Consider the following 27,605-nt stretch of genomic DNA (forward strand, 5'->3'; position numbering starts at 1 on the left):
CGTGCCCCGGTGATGTGCAGGATGAATGAGAAATAACAGAATAGTATATAATAAATAATGATATCATAAACTAGTATCATAATAAAAGATCAGAATGTGTTTATTTGCTGATTGAACACTTAGTTCTGTGATTCGATGTCAGGGCAGGTATATCCATAGATGGGCATTGGTGGGAGGGGGTCATGGAGGGGATGATCCATAGATGGGCATTGGTGGGAGAGGGTCAGGGAGGGGATGATCCATAGATGGGCATTGGTGGGAAGTTATCAGGGCGGGGATGATCCATAGATGGGCATTGGTGGGAGGAGGTCAGGGCGGGGATAATCCATAGATGGGCATTGGTGGGAGATGATCAGGGCGGGGATAATCCATAGATGGGCATTGGTGGGAGGGGGTCAGGGTGGGGCAAATCTATAGATGGGCATTGGTGGGAGGGGGTCAGGGTGGGGATGATCCTTAGATGGTCATTGGTGGGAAGTTATCAGGGCGGGTATGAACCATAAATATGCATTGGTGGCATGTTGTCAGAGTGGGGATGATCCATAGATGGGCATTGGTGGGAGGGGGTCAGGGCGGGGATGATCCATTGATGGGTATTGGTGGGAGGGGGTCAGGGTGGGGCAAATCTATAGATGGGCATTGGTGGGAGGGGGTCAGGGCGGGGATGATCCATAGATGGGCATTGGTGGGAGGGGGACAGGGCGGGGATAATCCATAGATGGGCATTGGTAGCATGCTGTCAGGGCAGGTATATCCATAGATGGTCATTGGTAGGAGGGGGTCAGGGCGGGGATAATCCATAGATGAGAATTTGTGGGAGGGGTCAGGGTGGGACCAATCTATAGATGGGCATTGGTGGGAGGCGGTCAGGCCGGGGATGATCCATAGACGGGTATTGGTGGGAGAGGGTCGGGGCAAGGATGATCCATAGATGAGCATTGGTGGGAGAGGGTCCCAAAAACAATAACATATGTAGCAAATATTTCTTTTTTGTGTGTGGGGGGGGGGGGGGGGGGTCAGTGCTTGGGTGTAACTTTAATTTTTTAAACTTTTCTTTCCACTAATCTTTATTTTTCTATCACATGGGGGACCCAAATTAGGTGGGGGAAGGGGTGTGCACTAACAAGGGTGCTAGGACATGGCCAGGCAGCTGTACATTGTATAAAATGTTGTTTATTTTTTTCAATCAATGTAAGAAACTCAATCATTGGAGGAGGTGCGGATGAATGCCATGATTGCCCCCCCCCCCCCCCAATTTCTGGATTTGCAGCCTAGGCCATGCCCTGCTGTCTCCTGGTATAACTGTGAGGCGGTGTGTTATGTATGTGCGCATGCACGGGGGACTTGTGCACATGTGGCAGCCTTTGTGCGTACGTGCAGAAATCCTGCCATGCATGCACATATGCACCGCCGGTCTCCACCGGATCTCAGACAGCTGGAAATCAGTGATGACACTAGCAGTACGCGCATGTGTACGTATGCGTACGGAAGGGGCGCCCTTTCAATCGGCGCAATTTAGTTCTGCTTGAATGAAAGTTCAGGTCCCGAATCTGAACTCCAATGAAGGTAATGTGAGAAAAATGTTGGAAAACCCATATTGCTCATTTTCTAGGCTAATAGAAAAAGAATTGCCAAACAAATGGCATCGGCACTGCTAAAGCAAAAAAAGTAAATAGTTTGGTGGGGAGCAGGGGTGGACTGACAACTCATGGGGCCCCCGGGCAATAGGGGATCACGGGGCCCCTGTATCCTCGCTCACACTAAAACCACACCCAAAAATGCCTATGAAAGGTACCAGGGGCATCTCATGGGGCCCCCTACTGACCCCGGGCCCTCGGGCACTGGTGAGGAGCAGCGATTTTATTCATGCTGAACCAGTTCCCCACCTCCCCATAGCAGAAGTACTGCTACAGGGCGGCAGGACTGCACAAAATCACGTATATATATATATATATATATATATATATATGATTTTGTATTTCCAGGTAGCCAGTGGCGGCTACAGATGTCGATCACCGGGTCCGATTTCCCCGTCGGCACCTGGCGATCGCCAAGGAACAGCAACAGGGGAGAGGTTTGTGCATAAACAACACAGACCTCTCCCCTGTTAGCACCGACATGCTGCTTTGTATAGCAGCATGCAATACACAGCGGAGAAATACAAAGCAGCATGTTTCAGAGGCGTCCCTAGGGTTGGTCTCACCCGGTGCAGTAACATTTGGTGACACCCCCTCCGACGATCCCCGCAGAATGGATCGGATCTGTGGATTGAGCATAATGGATCGGAGTCCAATCCATTATGCTGAATCCACAGATCCGATCCATCCTGCGAGGATCGTCGGCTTACAACCTATACGGGGTGACACAGGACCCACTCCAAGAAAAGGTATGTTGTAAAGGAAGCCGACGATCCCCGCAGGATGGATCGGTGTCACCCGCTGTGGACCGCACCCCCCGTACCTGCTTCGTAAACGCCACTGGCATGTTTACATAGTAAAACAGCACACAGTTAACCCTTTGATCACTCCAGATGTTAACCCCTTCCTGCCCAGTGCCATTAGTACAGTGTCGGTGCTTTTTTTTTTTTTTTAGCACTGATCCCTATGTCGGTGTCACCTGGGTGACAAGTGTCAGAATGCCTGCTACATTCCCGCTATAAGTCGCTGATTGCCGCCATTACTAGTATATATTAAAAAAAAAAATTCCAGTATCTATACCGACCAGGGGCGGACTGACAACTCATGGGGCCCCCAGGCAATAGGAATTCATGGGGCCCCTGTGCCCTCGCCCACACTCAAACCACACCCAAAAAAGCCTATGAAAGGTACCAGGGGCATCTCATGGGGCCCCCTACTGACGAGTGTCTAAATGGTCCGTCCGTCCCTGATACCGCCATTTGTAAACGCTATAACTTTCACGTAAACCAATTAATTTGGGGATTTTTTTTTGTAGCAAAGACATGTCGCAGAATACATTTTGCCCTAAATTTATGATGAAAATTGATTTTTAAATTTTTTTTATACTGGACATGTTTTAGAGCAAAAAGTCAAAAATATTGGTTTTTTTTTCCAAAATTGTTTGGGTTTTTTTTAAAGTTCAAAAAATAAAAAACTAAGAGGCGATCAAATACCACCGAACAAAAGCTATAGTTGTCGGAAAAAAAAGACATAAATTTTATTTGGGTGCATCGTTGCATGACCGTACAATTGTCAGTTAAAGTAACACAGCGCTGAATTGCAAAAACTGGCCTGGTGGGGGGGGGGGATACTCTGGAGGGGGAGGGGTTAAAGGACAACATTATATTTGTAAAATTCCTGTAATTAGGATGCCTGGGGGAAGCCCTGACCCGGCCTGTGAAGTGGCATGATGTGTGATGTATACAACCTACTACAGCAACAATGCCGCGTACAAAGTCGAAAAATGGCGTTTACATTTTCGGTAAATCCCCCCCACACACACACACACTTTTTTTTTTATATATATCTGAAAGTTATCCCAGTGGAGGTCTTGATAAACAGTAGATGCTAATGGAGGACCCCCACAAAAAAAAAAAAATTATGTGGGGTCCCCAATACTAATACAAATGGAGCCTTAATTCCTCGATGAGGGTCTGGTATGGATGTCAAGGGGGACTCCCACACAAAAATGGTGAAGACCTGCCAAACTCATGTGCACCCGAAGAAGTCAATGTGACACCCCAAACCTACCTCTAACTGCAAAGGCAGGACCCCCACAAAAAAAATTACGTGGGGTCCCAAATACAAATGTAGCCCTTATCCTCGATGAGGGTCTGGTATGGATGTCAAGGGGGACCCCCTCACAGAAATTACGAAGACCTGCCAAACGCATGTGCACCCGAAGAAGTCAGTGTGACACCCCAAACCTACCCTTTACTGCAAAGGCAGGACCCCCACAAAAAAAAAAAATTACATGGGGTCCCCAATACAAATTGAGCCGTTATCCTCGATGAGGGTCTGGTATGGATGTCAAGGGGGACTCCCATACAAAAATGGTGAAGACCTGCCAAACGCATGTGCACCTCAAGAAGTCAGTGTGACACCTCAAACCTACCTCTTACTGCAAAGGCAGGACCCCCACAAAATAAATTACGTGGGGTCCCCAATACAAATACAAATCGAGCTGTTATCCTCGATGAGGGTCTGCTATGGTTATCAAGGGGGAACCCCACACAGAAATGGCGAAGACCTGCCAAACGCATGTGCACCCGAAGGAGTCAGTGTGACACCCCAAGCATACCCCTTACTGGAAAGGTAAGTCCACATACTTCCAAATTAATATTTTTCAAAGCTTTATTGAACAATTGTCAGACGCCCCACCTGTCCTTCTCCTCTGATACATTTTGACAGTTTCTATATGGCGGAGTGAATACATTGTATCGGTGTGTCAATATAATATTCGATGATTAATCAGGAAATAGAAGCATTCTGTCGGATAATACGGTGAATATTTGGTCTTAGTGACCCACTGGCCATGGCCATTGACCAATTCTTCATGGTGCCAATCAGTGACCTTTATTTTCTTTCACCGGCTGATATCCTGTTAGCAGGTTTGGGAGCCGACCGACCCAGCCAATAGTCAGAGATGGCGGTGGGGAGGTAGGAGAGAGGGAGGTAGTGCAGCTTGCAGTCCCAGCCGGGTGAGTACCGGGTCCAGGGGTGGACAGCAGTTAGGGCGTGCTCCATACAATCTGAGACTTTATATGCCTTCGGGCTGGTCGATGCTGTTAGTGTTTTCAGAGCGTTGATATCTGGTGAGAACATCAAAAGTCAAAAACTCATTATGGCATGGTACTGTTTTTATAAATGTATCTATGTATACACTGTATTGCCACAAGTATTGGCCCCGCCCTCCCAATCATGTGATTCAGGTGTTCCAATCCCCTCCCAATCATGTGATTCAGGTGTTCCAATCCCCTCCCAATCATGTGATTCAGGTTTTCCAATCCCCTCCATATCATGTGATTCAGGTTTTCCAATCCCCTCCATATCATGTGATTCAGGTGTTCCAATCCCCTCCATATCATGTGATTCAGGTGTCCCAATCCCCTCCATATCATGTGATTCAGGTGTTCCAATCCCCTCCATATCATGTGATTCAGGTGTTCCAATCCCCTCCATGGACACAGGTGTATACAATCAAGCCCCTAGGCATGCAGACGGCTTCTACAAATGTTTGTGAAAGAATGGGTCGCTCTCAGGAGCTCAGTGACTCCAAGCGTGGTCCCGTGATAGGTGGCCACCTGTGCAATAAGACCATCCGTGACATTTCCTGGCTACTAAATATTCCACGCTCAACTGTTAGTGGGATTATAACAAAGTGGAAGCAACTGGGAACAACAGCAACTCAGCCACCAAGTGGTAGGCCACGTCACATGACAGCCACTGGACTCTAGAGCAGGGGAGATGTGTTCTCTGGAATGACCAATCATGCTTCTCTGTCTGGCAATCCGATGGACATGTCTGGGTTTGGCGGTTGCCAGGAGAACGGTACTTGCCTGACTGCATTGTGCCAAGTGTAAAGTTTGGTGGAGGGGGGATTATGGTGTGGGGTTGTTTTTCAGGGGTTGGGCTTGGCCTCCTAGTTCCAGTGAAGGGAACTCTTAAAGTGTTACTGAACCCACAACAGTTAAATCAGTCTCTATATGTATGAAAGCATGCTTGTTATACTCACTGTGGAACCTAAGGGGGTAATCCTCTGCATTGTGTAAAAAGGCTGTTTGATCCTGTCTTCTCTGTTCCTCCCCTTTTTCAAGCGACCACCTCTTATCTACAGACTAAACCATAGCCATGCACATGCTCAGTTTGGTGTTTATTGCTAGAGAGGTTTTTTTTTTTTTCCTTGGGAGAGTGCATGTGATCAGCACAGGGCTAATCAGCACTGTTCAGACAGAGGGTCAGGGGTTCTGCATCCTCCTAGAGCAGAAAGAAAACTCCTCCTATAAGCTTTAGCTAGTGGTGGGCTGGACACAGATCCCTGCCAGTGATTGCTCACCGGCATCTGGTGATTGCCAAGGATCTCCGAAGGGGATGGGGGTAGAACTGTTAGTAAACAAAACAGTTCTCCCTGTCAGCTCCTGCACGCTGCTTTGAATGACTGTGCACAGCCGAGCCATACAAAGCAGTGTGCTTACAGTGATGCACACAGACCCCACCCCCTAGTAAAACATACACAGCACACTGTTAACCCTTTGATCGCCCCACATGTTAACCCCTTCCTGCCCAATGCCATTAGTACAGTGTCAGTGCTACTTTTTATTAGCACTGATCACTGCATTGGTGTCATTGGGGATGTCAGTGACCCAAGTCAGTTCCCCCCCCAGTGTCAGAATGCCCGCCGCAGTCCCGCTAAAAGTCACTGATGGCCGCCATTACTAGTACAAATTATTTAAAAATCCCAGTATATACATCACCATTTGTAGATGTTAAACTTTCACATAAACCAATTCATTTACACGTATTGGGATTTTTTTTTTTAGCAAAGACACGGAGCAGAATACATTTTGGCCTAAATTTATGACGAAATGTGATTTTTGTTTATTTTTTTACTGGACATGTTTAATAGCAAAAAGTCAAAAATATTGTTTTTTTTCTCCAAATTGTCAGTAATTATTTTCTTTTTATAGCGCAAAAAATAAAAATCGCACCGGCGATCAAATACCTCCGAAAGAAAGCTCTATTTGTGGGGGGGGGGGGGGGAAGGACTTAAATTTAATTTGGGTGCAGTGTTGCATGACCGCGTAATTGTCAGTAAAGGTAATGCAGGCTGTAACACAAAAAATGGCCTGGTCAGGAAGGGGGGGGGGGGGGGAATCCTCTGGAGGGCAAGTTCATGTGCGTGTAAAGGTGGGTGGCCCTATACTTTTGGCCAGGGGCGGACTGACCATTTGGAAACTCGGGCACTGCCCGAGGGCCTGGGGTCAGTAGGGGGCCCCATGAGATGCCCCGGTACCTTTTTCTAAGGCTTTTTTGAGTTTGGGCAAGGACACAGGGGCCCCATGATCCCCTATTGCCCGGGGGCCCCATGAGTTGTCATTCCGCCCCTGCTTTTGGCAATATAGTGTATATACTCATATGGAAGAAAAATATATTATTATACAGTATTTATATAGCGCTGACAGTTTGCTCAGCGCTGTACAATATAATGGGAGACCGTACACGAGACAGCACAGTAACAATACAATACAATACAGGAGGGGTTCGAGGGCCCTGCTCCTTGGAGCTTACAATCTAGGAGGGAGGGGAAATATATCTGAAATATTTTAAAAAATATTCTTCCCAAATATATTGACATATATTTGAAATGCTACAATTTTGGCCGTATTCAATATAGAACAATATATATCAATAAATATATATATATATATATATATATATTATTATACAGTATTTATATAGCGCCAAAGGGTATGCTCAGCGCTGTACATTATAGTGGGGGACAGAACATGAGACAATACAGTAACAATACAATACATGAGGGGTTAGAGGGCCCTGCTCTTTCGAGCTTACAATCTAGGAGAATATATATATATATATATATATATATATATATATATATATATATATACACACACACACACACACACACACACTGTATGTTGAAATGCATTTTTATTACAAAATATATGAAAAATATTATTAAAAATACATTTCAAATATACTGTATGTCTTTAAAAATAGAAATCTACAGTTTTAAAAAAATATATATATCTTTTAAATATATTCTTGAGATTTTTTTAACATATAAAAAAGTCATTTTAACATATATTTGTAAATGCATTCCAAAAATGTAGATTTGTATTTTTAAAGACATACAGTATATTGAAATGTATTTTTTTAAATATTTTTCATATTTTTTGTGATAAAAACGCATTTCAACATACAGTATATATATATATATATATATATATATACACACACACACACACACATATACATATACATACACACATGTATATACACACATATATATATATATATATATATATATATATATATATATATATATATATATATATATATATATATACACACATACACACACACACACACACACACACACACACACACACACACACACACACACATATATATACACACACACACACACACACACTGTGTGTAATAAATATATATATATATATATATTGAAATATATTGAAAATATGTATATTTTTCTTCCATGTGAGTATTTTTATATATATATATTTTTTTTTAATATATATATACAGTCATGGCCGAAATTGTTGGCACCCTTGATATTTTTCCTGAAAATCAAGTATTTCACACAAAAAAGGTATTGCATTAACACATGTTTTGCTATACACATGTTTATTCCCTTTGTATGTATTGGAACAAATATAAAACAGAGGCAGAAAAGCAAATATGACATAATGTCACACAAAACCCCAAAAATGGGCTGGACAAAAGTATTGGCACCCTTAACTTAATATTTGGTTGCACACCCTTTGGAAAACATAACTGAAATCAGTCGCTTCCTATAACCATCAATAAGCTTCTGACACCTCTCACCCGGAATTTTGGACCACTCTTCCTTTGCAAACAGCTCCAGGTCTCTCTTATTGGAAGGACACCTTTTCCCAACAGCAATTTTAAGATCTCTCCACAGGTGTTCAATGGGATTTAGATCTGGGCTCATTGCTGGCCACTTCAGAACTCTCCAGCGCTTCTTTGCCATCCATTTCTGAGTGCTTTTTGACGTATGTTTGGGGTCATTGTCCTGCTGGAAGACCCAGGATCTTGGACGCAAACCCAGCTTTCTGACACTGGGCCCTACAGTGCGACCCAAAATCCTTTGGTAATCCTCAGATTTCATGATGCCTTGCACACAGTCAAGGCACCCAGTGCCAGAGGCAGCAAAACAACCCCAAAACATCATTGAACCTCCACCATATTTTACCGTAGGTACTGTGTTTTGTTCTTTGTAGGCCTCATTCCGTTTTCGGTAAACAGTAGAATGATGTGCTTTACCGAAAAGCTCTATCTTGGTCTCATCTGTCCACAAGACGTTTTCCCAGAAGGCTTTTGGCTTACTCAAGTACATTTTGGCAAACTGTAGTCTTGCTTTTTTATGTCTCTGTGTCAGCAGTGGGGTCCTCCTGGGTCTCCTGCCATAGCGTTTCATTTCATTTAAATGTCGACGGATAGTTCGCGCTGACACTGATGCTCCCTGAGCCTGCAGGACAGCTTGAATGTCTTTGGAACATGTTTGGGGCTGCTTATCCACCATCCGGACTATTCTGCGTTGCAATCTTTCATCAATTTTCCTCATCCGTCCACGACCAGGGAGATTAGCTACAGTGCCATGGGTTGCAAACTTCTTGATAATGTTGCGCACTGTGGACAAAGGCAAATCTAGTTCTCTGGAGATGGACTTGTAACCTTGAGATTGTTGATATTTTGCCACAATTTTGGTTCTCAGGTCCTCAGACAGTTCTCGTCTCCTCTTTCTGTTGTCCATGCTTAGTGTGGCACAGACAGACACACAATGCAAAGGTTAAGTGAACGTCTCTCCTTTTTATCTGCTTTCAGGTGTGATTTCTATATTGCCCACACCTGTTACTTGCCCCAGGTGAGTTTACAGGAGCATCACATGCTTGTAACATTCTTATTTATCCGCAGTTGTGAAAGGGTGCCAATACTTTTGTCCAGCCCATTTTTGGAGGTTTGTGTGACATTATGTCGAATTTGCTTTCTTTCCTCCCTTTTTTTGTTTTGTCCCAATACACACAAAGGGAATAAACATGTGTATAGCAAAACATGTGTTAATGCAATACGTTTCGTGAGAAATACATGATTTCCTGGAGAAATATCAAGGGTGCCAACAATTTCGGCCATGACTGTATTTATATTTATTGATTGACTTTGCTTGTTTTATTCATTATTTTTTCTTTTTTAATATATATATATATATATATATATATATATATATATATAGTGGCTAAATGGTTAGCACTTCCACCTGACAGTACTAGGGTCATTGGTTCGAATCTCACCCATGGCACCACCTGCCTGGAGTTTGCATGTTCTCCCTGTGCCTGCGTGGGTTTCCTCCGGGTACACCGGTTTCCTCCCACACTCCAAAGACATGCTGGTAGGTTAATTGGATCCTGTCTAAATTGTCCCTAGTATGTGTATGTATGAATGTAAGTTAGGAACCTTAGATTGTACGCCCCTCAGGGGCGGGGACTGATGTGACTGTACAATATATATATATATGTGTAAAGCACTGCGTAAATTGACAGGGCTATATAAGTACCTGATATATATATACACTCTATATATATATATATATATATATATATAAAAAATTTAAAAAAAGTATTTATTTATTTAATTATTGAGGCACATTTATGCTTTTAGCACTGACCATATTTTTATTATCAGGGGTCTTCAAACTACATCTGGCCCATTACATGATATTTTTCTCCCTGCAGCTACTTTCAGTGGTATTTCATGGTAAAAAAAAAAAAATGGATGAATGGAGTTTTCACAGAGATGTCATTTGTGCCCACTGATCATCACGTAAGAATTGTTGTATGCTGGAGACAGGGATCCTGCGCTCCTATCTGAAAGGATGAGGAGATACTTCCTGCCCTAGGTGACAACGCGGCTCCTCCATAATAAAACACAGTGAGCGTTGTCACCCTAGGAGAGGAAGTGTGCTACTGGTAGGATCACCAGGTAAAAATAAAAGGCTGATATCGATGGGAAAAAAGAATAAAATAAGAGGCTGAACAAAGAAACTTTAAGGAAAGTCATGAGGTTCAGACACCAGATTTTTTTTTTTCTACATACAAAAAATGGCTGTTGGGTAAATGTCCACCAATGACTATGAACACTCGGGTGCGGTGTACTCTCTGCAGTGATGTTCTCTATGTCTTCTTGGTATAACTTACATTCATTGAAGTAATCCTCTCCATAGCTCTCCTTAATATGTGTCGGCAATTTTCCCCACAGTCGTGTTATATTATTGATATGAAGATCTACGTCAACGGCTGACGCGGTCTTGAAGGCTCCCGGCTCAATGATAGAAACCTTCACACTGAAATCTCGCATCTCCCTCCTGGAGAACAGAAACAATACAAATGCTAGGAAAGGTTTCCTAGAAATACCGAAAAATGATTTTGGATTTTATTCCCCCGTTCTCACACCTGTACATCGTCTATGGAGCGGAGCAATTTTTACATTTCTTACATCTTTTTTTTTTTTTTTACTTTACCTTTGTCATTACTTACACTGATATTAAAGATATTATTACCTGCTCTGCGTAATGGCTATGCGGGTACTTGTGCAGGCTCAGTCCAGAGCCCTGCTGCCTGCATCCAAAGACACAGACAGCGGGGCATGGCCCCACCCCCCCCGTTCTCTCATCACATAGTTTGATTGACAGCAGCAGGAGCCAATGGCTCCCACTGCTATCAGTCTTCCCTGTGAGGAGAAACATAGCTGGGAGAGCCGCTGCTCTCATACACAGCACTGGATCACAGTGGGGCTCAGGTAAGTATAAAGGGAGCTGGGAGAGTTTGCATTTAAAAAAAAATGTTATGTGTATATATATATATATATATATATATATACATATATACATACACACACACACACACACACACACAGTGAGGAACAGAAGGATTTGAACCCCCTGCGATTTGGCAAGTTCTCCCACTTAGAAGTCATGGAGGGGTCTGAAATTCACATTGTAGGTGCATTCCCACTCTGAGAGACAGAATTTAAAAAACAATTCAGGAGATCACATTGTATGATTTGTAAAGAATGTATTTGTCTCGCCGATTGTTATGGTAACTCACCTTAAACTGTCTGAGAAAGCCTCCAGGCCGAACTTTGAAGGACAATATCCCCCACCGATAAAAGCCAATCTCCCAGCGGCACTGGATACCACGACAATGCGTCCCCGGGCTTTTCTGACAAGAGGCAGCAAGCGCACCGTGACATCGATCGTCCCAAGAAGATTCACATTCAGAACCTTGGAGAAGTCTTCTTTTGTTTGCCACTCATTGGGTGCCAGAGCAATGGTAAAACCAGCATTGTTCACCAATCCCCAAAGCCCTGTGAGCCACGAAACAAAGTAACGTCAGTACTGGAATCAGAAAACTAAACACTTTGTAAATCTATAGGAATGTTCCTAAAGAAATGACTTCCTATGAGAGGCAGACAAGAAAACTTCAGAAAATTGTAGGAGGGTCAAAATGTGCCATAAACAGCAAGAGGGGCATAAAATGTGAGTGCAGGGGTCAGGAGTGCGTTAGGCACAGGTCAGTAGATGGGGTACAACAAAAAACCGCCTCCCTCCCAAAGCCAAAATCCCCCCTCCCCCCCCCCCCCCCGGTACATATCCCCTTCCCAGTACAGATTTTCCCCTCCCACTATTACACATCTCCCCCTTTCACCAGTAAAGCTCCCCTCCTCCAGTACAGATCTCTCCTCTCCCTAGTGTACATTTCTCTCCCCTCCCCCAGTAGAGATCTCACCTGTCCCAGTAGAGATCTCTCCTTGCCCTAGTACACATTTCCCTCCCCTCATCAGTACAGTTCTCCCCATACCACCAGTACAGTTCTCCCCATACCACTAGTACAGGTCCCCCCATACCTCCAGTACAGGTCTCCCCATACCACCAGTACAGTTCCCCCCATACCACCAGTACAGGTCCCCCCATACCACCAGTACAGGTCCCCCCATACCACCAGTACAGGTCCCCCCATACCACCAGTACAGGTCCCCCCATACCACCAGTACAGGTCCCCCATACCACCAGTACAGGTCTCCCATACCACCAGTACAGGTCTCCCCATACCACCAGTACAGGTCTCCCCATACCACCAGTACAGGTCTCCCCATACCACCAGTACAGGTCTCCCCATACCACCAGTACAGGTCTCCCCATACCACCAGTGCAGGTCTCCCCACACCACCAGTACAGGTCTCCCCACACCACCAGTACAGTTCTCCCCATACCACCAGTACAGTTCTCCCAATACCACCAGTACAGGTCCCCCATACCACCAGTACAGGTCCCCCATACCACCAGTACACACTACAGTCCATTTAACATGATTTCCTATGGGACACATTCACATCTCTGCATCTCCAACCAGTGCGTTTTTTGGAAAGGGTCAGGGACTTTTTTAAACGCAGCACGTTGCATTTTGGGTCTATAGATTTCAATGGAGACGCTTCAGAAAATCATGTTGTGCGTTTTTGCTGCGTTTTAATCTCCCTAGCAACAAGAAAAAAAAAAAAAAAAAACGCATAAAAAAAAGGCAAAAAACACAAAACACACTGCAGAAATGGATCAAACGCAAACTGCATAGGTGTGAACCTAGCCTTAGGTAGGCAGCCGGGGAGCGGTAAAAGCCCAGCTTGGCTGCCTGTCTGAAAGGCATGTCCTTGAATGGGCATTTTTTTGCCAGAATAATAATAATTACAAAAAAAAACTAATAGTGGCAATCTAAGAAATGTTATTTTCCTTCTCACATTCTCTTTGAATAAGAAAAAATAAAACTAGAAATGGGTGATTTTCTGTAAAGCATGTATGGGAGAAACAATCACCTTCATGTCCAACAATGCTGGACACCCACTGGGCAGCAGAGCTCACACTTTGGCTGTCGCTGATATCCAGGATTCTTGTTCTCAGCCTGCTGGAGGTCTCTTTCTTCAGATTTTCGGCACCTTTCTCCGTCAGACAAGTGGCCAGGACCTTCATCCCACGTTTGTCCAGCTGCTTGGCCAGCAAGTTCCCGAATCCAGTATCGCATCCGGTGATGAAGACGTATTTGTCGGTGAGATTCTCCAGGATCTGGCTCTGCCTGTACCACCTGTACAGAAGAATCACACCCAACGCCACCAGAAGGGGGAGCCACATGATGCACATGGGTTCTGTAATAAAATATATTGTTGCGGCTGAACTCCTGGGTGATACAAAAGTGGCAGATGAATGCTACTCTATGATCATTCATATATCATGAAATGCAAGCAATGTAAGTACCTGAATTTGGCTACAGTCCCTGTACAGCACAGACTAGACTGCTGGATCTTGCCGGCAGAAAGCTACTGTTGCATAGAGTCACGATCGCAAGATCGCCGCCACCAACATGCGACAATCTCACGATCACTGCCACCAATATGTCACGATCGTGGCATCAGACCCCAGACCTTCTCACCAAACTCGTGACCGAAGGACTGGCCGATCCAAACCGCGATGTGACGTGTGTAACAATAGCACGCCCAGCCGCACCCTGCACAAAGATTTTCCAGCTAATGGACTACAATCTATGTACCTGCGACCTGAGCGGTTGTTACTGGGTCAGGTTAATTACGCAATTAACCCTTCACACTGCCACCACCTCCTTTTTGTACAGAGAAAGAGGAAACTCGCGTTATCAGTTATAACACTATAATGATTGAAATAATCGTCTGTATACAACGGTCCGCAGGCCGGTTATACAGAGGTTTAAACCAACAGTAGCATCTCTTCAAAAGGCAGGAATTCGTAAATTGCAATTAAGGGCTATAGAAACATTTTAACACTTTCAGAAAGGAAGATTTATTACTAAAAGGGTCAAACAGGTGCAATAAAAATATTTACAGAGAAGATATCACACACACACCAAAGAGATAACAGGGAGAAGTTAAAGGGTTTAGGTACTTGCCATTTAAGCCTTTGATGTAAGCAGATCCAAGTTTTTTTTTAGAGCAGAATGGGGCTTTGATCTCCCGCTGTTACGATGGAAAAATGGGAGATGTCTTTAATTTAACTTACTTAGGCCTGCTAGCCTGTTTTTAAAATGTCCCAGCAGGGGGGTGGCTCTGAGTAACTGACCAATACTCTGTTTAGGGAGGGATCGTCAGGCGGAACCCTAAATTGGAACCAACATTTTTCATAATTCATATTCTGGTCTATAACTTCTCAGCTGCACGAGCGACAATCTACCCGCGGGTATATTATTATGCAGACAAGTCCGAGGATTATCTAAATATGAATTATGAAGTTATGTGTTGCACGGTTTACGAGTTCTATGTTTCGGCTCCCCTGATGGTCCAAGATAATTTGAATGACCCATCAAACTGTTCACCTGCTCCTCGCCAATCTGACGGGATGTCTGGTTTTTATGTAAGTCTCTCATATTCCAAGATATGAGACATAGTGGAAAACTAGATTTGAGAAGTGTTTGTCTAATTCTGCCACCTACACTGCTAGGTTTTATGAGGTTAAAAACTCTTTCAATTCCTGGGAGAGCTGCCTTATCTCCTTACGAGGTGTGAGATTACACAGGTTCTTGGACAGAGAGACTCTGGCTCTCTGGGAAAAGCTGCCCTTATCTTGGCTTAGGTGAGAAAGGCTACAACTTCCGCAGACCACTGGGCACCGAACTAGGGATGCCTTGCCCTGCCATTGACCCATAACCAGTACACACACATCTGTCACTGTGTGTAATGGACCACCTGACAGCACCTCTATCAGTCCCCTGATAGAGCCTCCCCAGAGTGTGGAGTCTAAGTACTGGAGCACTTGTTCACCAGGGCCCCTGATGGTGGGGATGGACTTGGAGCGCTCCGGGACCAGGTCGCAGCTACCGGGTTTCTCTACCAGAGGTAGAGGAGTCTGCCAGAGGCTCCTGTGGGTTAAGAGTCTGATGTGAGGGAGCCCGGGGATCCCTGAGGGATGGATAGATGGATGAGCAAGATCAAACAGGCCGTGTCGGTAACTAGCGGGTCGGTGCAGTACAAGACGATAGGCAAAGGATAGTCGGGTCACATGCAGGGTCAATACCAGAAGATCAGATCTATAAGGGAGCATCCAGGAGCAGAGTCAGGCAAGCCAAGGGGTCAGGACAGGAGAAGGCAACAAGGTCAGACAATCCAGATCAGAGTACTCACAACACAGGCAACAGGATACGCAAAGACCATTCGGCAACAAGTGTCTGTTCAGGGCTGGTTTAAGTAGCCTGCCCTGCACCTGACAGGGGCAGCCTAGGTCCTAGTGCCTGCCCAGTACTGTCATAGACGACGGGTGCGCTGGGTCCTAGTGCCCTGCTGCCTGCATGTCTTGACAGACACCTACGCATATGTAGACCCATGCGTCGCGATGGTCCCTGACATTGCCCCCCCACCTATGGGCATCCTCCGGGTGCCCAACTGATCTCTCCTCCGCGGGTGGCTACGATGGAACTCCCGGATGAGTCTAGGGGCATGGACATTTTGGGCTGGTTCCCAAGAGTTCTCCTCTGGACCATAGCCTTTCCACTTAATCAAGAACTGGGTCTGGCCTCCCCTCCTTCGACAGTTTAGAATTGCTTCTACTTCAAATTCCTCTTGGTCCTCAACAGTAATGGCTTCAGGGGATCTGGATTCCCGGTCCGGAAATGGATCTGAGACCACCGGTTTCAGCAATGAAACATGGAACACCGGGTGAATCTTAAAGGTTTCTGGAAGGACAAGCTCATAAGCCACTTTGTTAACCATGCGTTTGACCTGAAAGGGTCCTAAAAAGTTTGGTCCTAGCTTCTTCGAGGGACAAAGTAGTTTCAGGTTAGTTGTTGCTAGCCAGACCTTATCCCCTGGTTGCAGCACTAGTTCCCCCCTTCGCTTCTTGTCAAACATCTTTGTTATCTTCCTGGGCCTTAGCCATGGCCTCCTGCAGTAGTTTGTGGTTATCAGAAAAAAAACTGACCATGCTTTGGGTGGCTGGAACTGTGCTTTCAGCAATCAGGTCAGGCATGAAGGTGGGGTGGAATCCGTAATTTGCAAAAAACGGCGATTGCCCTGTGGCTGAGTGGTTTGCGTTATTGAAAGCGAATTCTGCTAGGGGCAGGAGTGTCAGCCAGTCGTTTTGCAAAAAAGACGTGTAGCACCTCAGGTACTGCTCCAAGGTCTGGTTGGTCCTCTCTGTCTGTCCGTTGGTCTGGGGATGAAAAGCGGAGGAGAGTAATAGCTTGACACCCAGGGCCCTGCACAAGGCTCTCCAAAATTTGGAGGTAAATTGTACCCCGCGATCGGATACCACGTCTTCTGGAACATAAAATTAAAAATTAGTGAAGCGCTTGTATCACATGAATACAATCATGTATCTCCATATAGTGTAATTATAAATCAAAGTGACCACTATATATAATAAGTGTGTTGACTCCCTCTAGTGAAAAGAAAAAATAGTGTCAACCAAAATAGCTAAATAACACACATTAGGAAACTAAATATATAGTGCATAAATCAAATATAATGAACAGAATATATATATACGTGAAAACAGAATATTGGCCACATACAATGGTGTCTAAATTATACATAAATGATATATGCCATAGGTGAACAAGACAATATCAAAGGTGAAAAAAATATTCCATGCATGTGACTGTGCTTTAAGCTGGAACACACACGTGATCTCCACTTCTAAGTGCAAGTACTCTCCTTCAAATGGCAGCAATGCCTGCTCACCTCCCTTCCTCGACCCACACAGGGCCTCAAAGCAGTTACCACCTCAGTGGTGTATTCCTCTGGCAGACTCCTTATTCCTCCTCCTCTCTTATGCAACTCATAAAAAGACAAGAAAGCCTTCCATAGTGTAGTAAATTTAATAGGCAAAGTTAAAAATTACAAAGTATTCCACTCACATGCTCCTTTCCATAAAAAAGCGTTTTTCCCAGCCTGTGGGTAGATATGCATGCACCTGGGGGAATCCAATATGGCCACTGTGTCCGGACATACGTCACCAGGAAGTAGACAAACCGACGCGTAGCGTCACGTGCGTCGTGACTTCATCAGGGTTACCTTGATGAAGTCACGACGCACGTGACGCTACGCGTCGGTTTGTCTACTTCCTGGTGACGTATGTCCGGACACAGTGGCCATATTGGATTCCCCCAGGTGCATGCATATCTACCCACAGGCTGGGAAAAACGCTTTTTTATGGAAAGGAGCATGTGAGTGGAATACTTTGTAATTTTTAACTTTGCCTATTAAATTTACTACACTATGGAAGGCTTTCTTGTCTTTTTATGAGTTGCATAAGAGAGGAGGAGGAATAAGGAGTCTGCCAGAGGAATACACCACTGAGGTGGTAACTGCTTTGAGGCCCTGTGTGGGTCGAGGAAGGGAGGTGAGCAGGCATTGCTGCCATTTGAAGGAGAGTACTTGCACTTAGAAGTGGAGATCACGTGTGTGTTCCAGCTTAAAGCACAGTCACATGCATGGAATATTTTTTTCACCTTTGATATTGTCTTGTTCACCTATGGCATATATCATTTATGTATAATTTAGACACCATTGTATGTGGCCAATATTCTGTTTTCACGTATATATATATTCTGTTCATTATATTTGATTTATGCACTATATATTTAGTTTCCTAATGTGTGTTATTTAGCTATTTTGGTTGACACTATTTTTTCTTTTCACTAGAGGGAGTCAACACACATTTATTATATATAGTGGTCACTTTGATTTATAATTACACTATATGGAGATACATGATTGTATTCATGTGATACAAGCGCTTCACTAATTTTTAATTTTATTTTGCACTTATTGGTATCAGCTAAGTGACAGCAGCTGTATTTTGTCAATTATTCCCATGAGCGCAGGAGGATCCCTTATTATTTACGTCTTCTGGAACCCCATGTAACCTGACCACTTCTCTGATAAAAATCCGAGCAGTCTCTATAGCCGAAGGAATACTCTTCAAGGGTACAAAATGAGCCATCTTCGACAGGCGGTCAACAATGACAAAAATTGCAGTATGACCCTGGGACGGAGGTAGCTCCACTATAAAATCCATGGCTATCATTTGCCAAGAGCGAGCAGGAATGGGTAGTGGGCGTAGCAGGCCCCAGGCCTTGTTTCTAGTTGGCTTGTTTCTCTGGCAAACAGCACAAGACTTCACATATCGTTTACAATCTCTGTTCATGTTAGGCCACCAGAAGGTGCGTTTCAGCAGCTCCAGCGTTTTTGCCACTCCAAAATGCCCTGCCATTGGATGATCATGACAGTGCCCCAAGACCTGCGTCTGCACCTCCTCTGGTACCACAATCAATCCCTCCTTTCGTATCAGACCTCCTTCGCGGGAGAGTGGTACTTCTGGTAAGGAAGACCATGTCCCTGATACGTCTTGCAGTTTTGCACGCAGATCAGTTTGAAGGGCCAAAAAGTTCCCTGATGACAGGATGGTATCTGGCCTGAGTTCCTCCTTGGGGTCCTCAAACATGCGCGAAAGGGCGTCTGGCTTAGTATTCTTTGAACCCGGCCTATAAGTGATGTGGAACGAAAAATGAGTAAAGAAGAGTGCCCACCTAGCTTGGCGTGGCCTTAGGCGTTTAGCTGTTCTTAGATATTCGAGATTCTTGTGATCTGTGAAGATCAAAATCGGGTGGGCTGCTCCTTCCAGCAAGTATCTCCACTCCTCCAGAGCGGTCTTGATGGCCAGTAGCTCTCGGTCCCCAATGTCATAGTTACGCTCTGCCGGGGTGAGTTTCCTAGAGAAAAATGCCACTGGATGCAGCAGTTCTTTTGGCCCTTTCCTCTGGGACAGAATTGATCCCACTGCGTTTTCGGATGCATCCACTTCTAGCACATATGGTAGTGCTGCGTCCGGGTGGCCCAGAATGGGAGCTGTGGTAAACAATCGTTTCAAAGTTTCAAATGCTTCCTGAGCTTCTGATGTCCATCTATAGCGGACCCCTGACTTAGTCAGCTGCGTGATAGGGGAGACCAGACCTGAAAAATTCCTAATGAACTTCCTGTAGAAGTTGGCGAACCCAATGAATCGTTGGACGCCTTTTTTATCAGTTGGGATTGGCCATTCAAGAATTGCCACGACTTTTTGGGAATCCATTGCGACCCCCGCAGTGGAGATGATCAGACCCAGGAAAGAAATGCTCTGCTGTTCAAAACAACACTTAAATCGGCCTTGGCATATAAGCCGTGTAGGCGCAAACGCCCCAGAACCTTAATCACATGAACTCTATGGGTGTCTAAGGATGGTGAGAATATCAGGATGTCATCTAGGTACACAATGACAAAAATGTCCAGGAAATCCCTGAAGACATCGTTAACAAAATGCTGGAAGGTGGCCGGAGCGTTGCAGAGTCCAAAAGGCATAACCAGATACTGGAAGTGGCCGAACCGAGTGCGGAAAGCTGTCTTCCACTCGTCCCCTTCCCGCATGCGTACCAAATTGTATGCCCCACGCAGGTCCAACTTGGTAAAGCAAACCGCCGCTCTCAGGCTTTGGAAGAGCTCTGGGACTAGCTGTAAAGGGTAGCGGTTCTTAATCGTAATTCAATTTAATTCCCGATAACACTGTTCAACAGGTAAAAAGTTTTGGGCATAAAATTAGCTAATCTTACATAATTTTGGGGTGCTGAAAACGAAAATGACCCTAAAAAATGTTGATTGGCTCTAGTTTCCATGATATATTCACCCATCTAATGACGTAAGCCATTCAAAATTATGATGCAACTTCAGCTGCATATTGCGCAATTGATACTGGTGACCAATAGAAAATGTCATGTATACTGAGATGATGCAATATTAGCCTTTAATTGCATCACTTCACTGCATAAAAGCTGCAGTATCTGTAGCTGATTGGAGTTCGACAGCGTCTTTACATTTCGTTTTATGCTTATATAGGCTACTCAGTAATGCCTCGAACTTGTGTGAATAAAGCAGATAATTTCTGCTATATCTGCGGTGAAATAACTTTTATCTCACAAAAAAGGAGGATAACAGGAATGATTAAGAAAGCCTACAACTTGTATTTTGGCTGCAAGATAGGAGACCAGGACAAGAGCTGGGCACCACATATATGCTGCAATTCTTGTGGGACGGCACTGGAGCAATGGTTGAATGGAAAAAAGGCATCTATGCCTTTCGCTGTGCCAATGATTTGGAGAGAGCCAACAGATCATGTTAGTAATTGTTACTTTTGTATGGTGCCTCCAATTGTAAAAGGGCTAAATAAGAAGAAAAAGTTATCTGTGCACTATCCAAATATTCCATCGGCAATACGTCCAGTTCCTCATGGAGAGGGGCTACCAATTCCTAAAGCACCAGAATCCTTCGTGGTTGAGTCAAGTGAGGAAGAACCTGAAGCGTGTAGTCACGTGCAGTTGTAAGAGATAGCCCTTTCCTCGAATACAAGAGAAAAGCCAAGAGAAGCAAAACCGACACAAACTGAAGACAAAACTAGTGAGAATCCTAAGTATTAAAATGATTCAACTTAGCTTATGGCTATAATTTTTCTTGGTAATCCTATGCAATATATTATGCCATTTAGGCTTTGTTATGTAGTCAATATCACTTGCTTCATATTTGTGGAAAGACATCTATCTATATAATTATTGTGCATTATGTAGTCATTACGCCTATAGTAGAAAACTTTCCGTTTACAGAAAAACTAGAGCCAATTGACAAATTTCATTGTTATATTTGAACTCAGAATGTGAAATTCATTAAGAAATGGATCCTTTTGTTTCCAAAACTGGCAAAAAATAAAAATTTGTTGAACAGTGTAATCTACACAAGGCCTCAAGGTTTTATCTTTCTTTTCCACAAAGAAAATACCCGCCCCTGCCGGTGAAGTGGACGGACGAATACATTTCTTCCGGAGGTTCTCCTCTATATATTCCTTCAACACCCCCAATTCCACCTCAGATAACGGAAAAATGCGGCCAAAGGGAATCTCGGATCCTGGTAATAAATCAATAGGACAGTCATATGGGCGATGTGGGGTCAAGGTGTCGGCCCCACGTTTGTTAAAAACGTCAAGGTAGTCATGATATACTACTGGAACAACCTGTCTCAGACTGGAATTCTCCTCAGCACACAGGAGAATTTGGGGGGCACCGGGCCCTGAGGCATGGCAATTTTCCCGACAATATGCCGAAGGAAAACTGAGGGAACCGGTCTCCCAGTTGATCTGGGGGTTGTGGGCTTGTAGCCACGGAAGCCCCAGGATCACTGGGAAAAGGGGTGACGCGATGGCGTCAAAACGTAACAACTCCCGGTGAAAACCCATTATGGTGGTAAGCATAGGGGGAGTCTCTTGATCTACTAATCCCGATTTAATCTGGGAACCGTCAGCTAAAAATAAGTTAAGCCCCCATTTCCTGGCCTGTAAAGGAATTTCCTGCTGACGGGCAAAGTCAAGGTCCACAAAACAACTGCAGGCCCCCGAGTCAATGATTGCTGTGGTTTCCACGATCCTTCCTGGAAGCTGAAAAAAGAGGGGTACTGCTAAGTAACTGGATTGGCTTATATTTCCCATGGAACAAGAAGGAACTGAAGTTCTCGACTTACGTGCTTTCACCGGGCAGTTCCGCACGACATGTCCAGCTTCTCCACAGTAAAAACAGAGGTTCCTGGTGCGTCTTCGCTGGCGTTCCTCTGGGGTGAGGGTCTACCGAGCCAAACCCAGCTGCATGGGTTCAGAAGTATCCACGGGAACGGATGGTAGATTATCGGTGGAGGTTACTTGACCTGTGCCCCTGGGAGGTGCCCATGTGACTCCTTGACCCTGGCCTGACCTCTCAGACCGGCATTCCCGTAACCTGCGATCGATTTGGATCGCCAGGGCGATCAGATCTTCCAAGGACTCTGGGAGGCCAACTCGGGCTAACTCATCCTTTAGCGCCTCTGAGAGTCCGACCCGGAACTGGTGACGCAGGGCAGCGTCATTCCAACGCGTGTCCCCCATCCATCGCCTGAACTCAGAGGCATATTCCTCTGCTACTCGGCGACCCTGTCGGAGTGAGTAAAGGGTGGATTCGGCCGAAGCCACCCGTTGGGGGTCGTCGTAAAGGATGGCCATAGCTTCAAAAAATGTGTCTACAGACTGTAGCTGGGAAGCCTGACTTTCCCTTAATCTATGGGCCCAGCCCTGGGGTTCATCTTGTAGTAGGGACATAATGAATCCTACTTTGACCGACTCAGTGGTGAATGTACGGGGTTGCAGGTCAAAATATAGCAGACATGCGTTTTTAAAAGACCTGAATCGTGCACGATCTCCCCGAAAACGTTCAGGCATGGGAACACGAGGTTCGGCTGGTGAAGGTGCAGCCGCAGCCCCTGTGGGAGATCCAGAGGTTCCCCCAGAGCCGACGGCCAAAGCCTGGCTCTGGGAAGGAGTCTCAGACACGGTCATGGTATCAAAACGATATTCCAAACATGAACATTTATCCTGAAGTGCAGTTACTGCCTGAGTCAGGGCGGATAAATGTCGGCAAATGTCCTCTAGCGGAGAGGGCCTCCCTCCAGACTCAGTCATGGCCGAATGGTACTGTAATGGACCACCTGACAGCACCTCTATCAGTCCCCTGATAGAGCCTCCCCAGAGTGCGGAGTCTAAGTACCGGAGCACTTGTTCACCAGGGCCCCTGATGGTGGGGATGGACTTGGAGCGCTCCGGGACCAGGTCGCAGCTACCGGGTATCTCTACCAGAGGTAGAGGAGTCTGCCAGAGGCTCCTGTGGGTTAAGAGTCTGATGTGAGGGAGCCCGGGGATCCCTGAGGGATGGATGGATGAGCAAGATCAAACAGGCCGTGTCGGTAACTAGCAGGTCGGTGCGGTACAAGACGATAGGCAAAGGATAGTCGGGTCACATGCAGGGTCAATACCAGAAGATCAGATCTATAAGGGAGCATCCAGGAGCAGAGTCAGGCAAGCCAAGGGGTCAGGACAGGAGAAGGCAACAAGGTCAGACAATCCAGATCAGAGTACTCACAACACAGGCAACAGGATACACAAAGACCATTCGGCAACAAGTGTCTGTTCAGGGCTGGTTTAAGTAGCCCGCCCTGCACCTGACAGGGGCAGCCTAGGTCCTAGTGCCTGCCCAGTACTGTCATAGACGACGGGTGCGCTGGGTCCTAGTGCCCTGCTGCCTGCATGTCTTGACAGACACCTACGCATATGTAGACCCATGCGTCGCGATGCTCCCTGACACTGTGCCTCTCAGGAAGGGAGGGGGGGAAGGAGAAGGATAAGGAGGAAGATGGAGATGCCTACAAAATGGTTGCACCGCGTCCATCTCTGATGCGCAAGTTTGCGACACATAGTGCATCTCATCTTACATAAATATGCATGTGTATGTATGTCCGCCAGGATCGTCGATAAGTGGGGGGCCCGGACACAACTGGGGGGCCAGGACAGCAGGGGGAATCAGTGCAGCGAAACACAGAGGGCATAGTCCCTGTAATTGCCCAGTTGGACCGATCCCCCTCCCTGTCCTGCCCACATCTCATCCCCCTCCCCAGTGTGCCCCTTCGCCAGCGCTGCCGGCTTAAATCTCCGGGTACACAGGGGGATGGGAAGTGGGACAAGGAGATGGTAAATATGTAATGTACAGACCCCCAACCTTTTCTGAATGGACACAGTGAGCAATTGTTACCAATCACTCCTGTGTCCATTCATAACTGAAGCAACATCAGGCCAGATGTCTGGGTGGTTTAAGCCTCTTCAAGACCCCATACAGCACGGATTTGACTGGGTAAGGCAGAAGAAGCACCAGAGATCAATCAGTTGTGGAGTGGCCTGTCCATTCAAGACGATGGGGGCCACGTCTCCTGAATGACTGAAAGCCGCTGCTTGGCTGTCCTCTGGGAGTGATCTACCGTCAAAATTGCTTTTCAGAGTGTGCAGCACTTATTATTATTACTATACAGGATTTATGGCGCCAACAGTTCACAAACAGGCTCAATTCACAAAGCTTTAACACCAGAATAAAATCTGCCATACAGATGGATTGGACTCCGATCCATTATGCTCAATCCGCAGATCCGATCCATTCTGCGGGGATCGTCGGAGGGGGTGTAACCGGGTGACACCAACCCTAGGAACGCCCCTGCCCCACACCAATAGACTCCCCCAGCAACAACACATTCCCCCTCTTAACAATAGATCCCCCTAACAATAGACCCCCAGCAACAACAGATCCCCCTCTCAGCAATAGACCCCCAGCAACAATAGATCCCCCACAACAATAGACTCCCCCCAGCAAGAATGGACCCTCCGCAACAAAATACCACCCTAGCAACAATACATCCACACCAGCCAGCATCAATAGACCCCCTCTCTCACCAGTAAATCCCTCCAAGCAATGATTAACCCCCCAGAAACATAAGATCCCTCCCCCCAACAACAATAGACCCCCCACCAACAACAATAGACCCCTACTTAAAAATAGATCCCCTCCGGTGACAATAGATCACCAAGCAGCATCAACAGACCCTCCAGTACATCCCAGCACCCCTTGCCATTACATACATTCAGAGCAGGAGGTTCCGGAACTGCGTTCCCCCGCGTTCCCGCTGAAAAAAAAGCTCTTCTGATGTCATTTCAGAAAAACCAACTAAACAGACTGGTTGCTCAGTATTTCTACTCAGACGATCTGTAGATGAAAGCTGGGAAAGTCGAACTCCTTACCTGGTCACCTGCAGAGCTGTAGAAGAAGAGGATTCCCGAGTCTCACGAGCAACGTGGCACCTCCAACAGAAGGCTCGGTGCTGCGTTTCCTTCAGAAGGGAAATTCTGTCCTTGTTGGGAGAACACAAGCAGCCTGCCCAGCAGTCAGGGGTGGGGAAGCTGGAAGCGGTCAGCGTGTATTTACTTTGGAATGGAAAAAAAAAAGAAAAACTTGTGTAAGACGTTTTAGGCGCCATCGTCGCCCTGGTTCACATGGACTTGGGGGGGGGGGGGGTTGGGTTTATTCTGTGTCCTGCTATGACCCAGCACCTCTGTGTTGTATGCTGCAAAGTTTTCATCACTTTCAATGGGAAGTCACAGCAACTTAGTGGTTAGCAATTCTGCCTTGCAGCACTGGGGCCCTGGTTCAGACGCCGGTCTACCTCGTGTGTGAGATCTCGGCGTCCTTTTCCTCCCACACCAAAGCTGTGCCGGGATGATAATTGGCCGCTTCCCAAATTGGCTCTTGTGTGTGAGATAAAGACCGTTCCCCGAGCGAAGGGACTGATATGAAAGAATGTACAATTCACTGCATAAATTGTTAGCACTTCTCTATATAAATACTTGTAAAAAAATAGATGTTAAAGAAACAACGTATCTGACATTTGAAGTTCAACTCTCGGCAAATGGCGGAAAACCCCATTAAAAGACATACTGTATATGGAAGGGATTTCACTTCAATTTCTGTCCCTACGGCTGAACAAGATACTGTATATACAGTGAAGGAAATGTGTATTTGCTCCCCTGCTGATGGTGAATGTTCGCCCCTCACACAGAAATGATCGGTCTAACAATGGAATGTTCGCCCCTCACACAGAAATGATCGGTCTAACAATGGAATGTTCGGTGTAACACTGAGAGACAGAATACAACAACAAATTCAGCAGAAATGCGTCTAACAAATGATGACTGATCTGCATATCCATGAGGGAAAGAAGGATTTGATTCCCTATCATTCAGCAGGATTTCTGGCTCCCAGGTGTCTTTCATACAGGTAACAAGCTGAGATTAGAAGCAGTCTCTTAAAGGGAGTGCTGCTAATCTCATTTTGTTACCTGTATAAAAGACACCTGTCCACAGGAGCAATCAAACCATCAGATTCCAAACTCTCCACCATGGCAAAGACCAAAGAGCTGTCCAAGGATGTCAGGGACAAGATGGTAGACCTACACAAGGCTGGACTGGGCTACCAAACTATGGCCAAGCAGCTTGGTGAGAAGGTGACAACAGTTGGTGCAATCATTCACAAATGGAAGAAACACAAAACAAGTGTCAGTCTCCCTAGGTCTGGTGCACCAAGCAAGATCTCACCTCGTGGAGTGTCAATGATCATGAGAACAGTGAGGAATCATCCCAGAACTACACGTGAGGATCTTGTCGATGATCTCCAGGCAGCTGGGACCACAGTCACCAAGAAAACAATTGGTAACACACTACGCCGACAAGGACTGAAATCCTGCAGTGCCCGCAAGGTCCCTCTGCTCAAGAAAGCACATGTCCAGGACCATCTGAAGTCTGCCACTGAACATCTGAATGATGCAGAGGAGGACTGGTGGGAAGTGTTGTGGTCAGATGAGACCAAAATCGCGCTTCTTGGCATCAACTCTTCTGCTGGAGTCTCACTGGGTTTTTCCTTCTCAACAGGAAAGTCTAATAAATCCCCAGTCTCTGAGATTGATGAAAATCCAGGGCACGGGCTGGCGGCACTTGGGTCCAGTGCCAGCACTTCAGTGGTTAACTTGTAATCTATAGCATCTATGGGTGCTGGGGTATACTGCTGAGCTTCATCAAACAGCCTTTTATATGCTCGTTCCAGCTCCCATTCTTGTGTAACTATAAAGTCCAAGTTCCTTCTCTCACTGGGAAGTTCCAAATCCCTAAGATCTCGGATGTTCTCCCATCTCCACTCTGCTGCACGACGGAAATGTGGATCCTCCTGAAGCGTCTCAGATATCAATGCCGGGTCACACTACGGAAATGTGGATCCTCCTGAAGCGTCTCAGATATCAATGCCGGGTCACATTATGAAAATGTGGATCCTCCTGAAGCATCTCATATATCAATGCCGGGTCACACTACGGAAATGTGGATCCTCCTGA

At 45.7% G+C, this 27,605-nt stretch overlaps 1 protein-coding gene across 3 annotated transcripts; it reads right to left on the bottom strand.

The window, feature by feature from the left end:
* Window positions 1–4,292: 4,292 nt before the first annotated feature.
* Window positions 4,293–27,525, bottom strand: LOC149427580 (retinol dehydrogenase 7-like). 3 transcript variants are annotated; one of them, XM_089667884.1, is made up of 6 exons: window positions 26,818–27,525; window positions 25,468–25,650; window positions 13,605–13,931; window positions 11,846–12,104; window positions 10,937–11,103; window positions 4,293–4,768 (listed from the first exon to the last, which is right to left on the bottom strand). In XM_089667884.1, exons 3-6 carry the CDS (start codon window positions 13,924–13,926, stop codon window positions 4,533–4,535), a joined length of 984 nt encoding a protein of 327 aa, XP_089524010.1. In that variant the 5' UTR covers window positions 13,927–13,931; window positions 25,468–25,650; window positions 26,818–27,525; the 3' UTR covers window positions 4,293–4,532. The 3 variants fall into 3 exon arrangements, with proteins under 3 accessions (XP_089524010.1, XP_089524009.1, XP_089524011.1); XM_089667883.1 differs by lacking the exon at window positions 26,818–27,525 and having other exon boundaries at window positions 25,468–25,736; XM_089667885.1 differs by lacking the exons at window positions 25,468–25,650; window positions 26,818–27,525 and having other exon boundaries at window positions 13,605–16,008.
* Between the last annotated feature and the right edge of the window lie 80 nt (window positions 27,526–27,605).

The sequence above is a fragment of the Staurois parvus genome, unplaced genomic scaffold, assembly GCF_062004578.1.
Source record: "Staurois parvus isolate SC_StPar_1 unplaced genomic scaffold, SC_StPar_1.0 ptg003645l, whole genome shotgun sequence".
NCBI lineage: Eukaryota > Metazoa > Chordata > Amphibia > Anura > Ranidae > Staurois > Staurois parvus.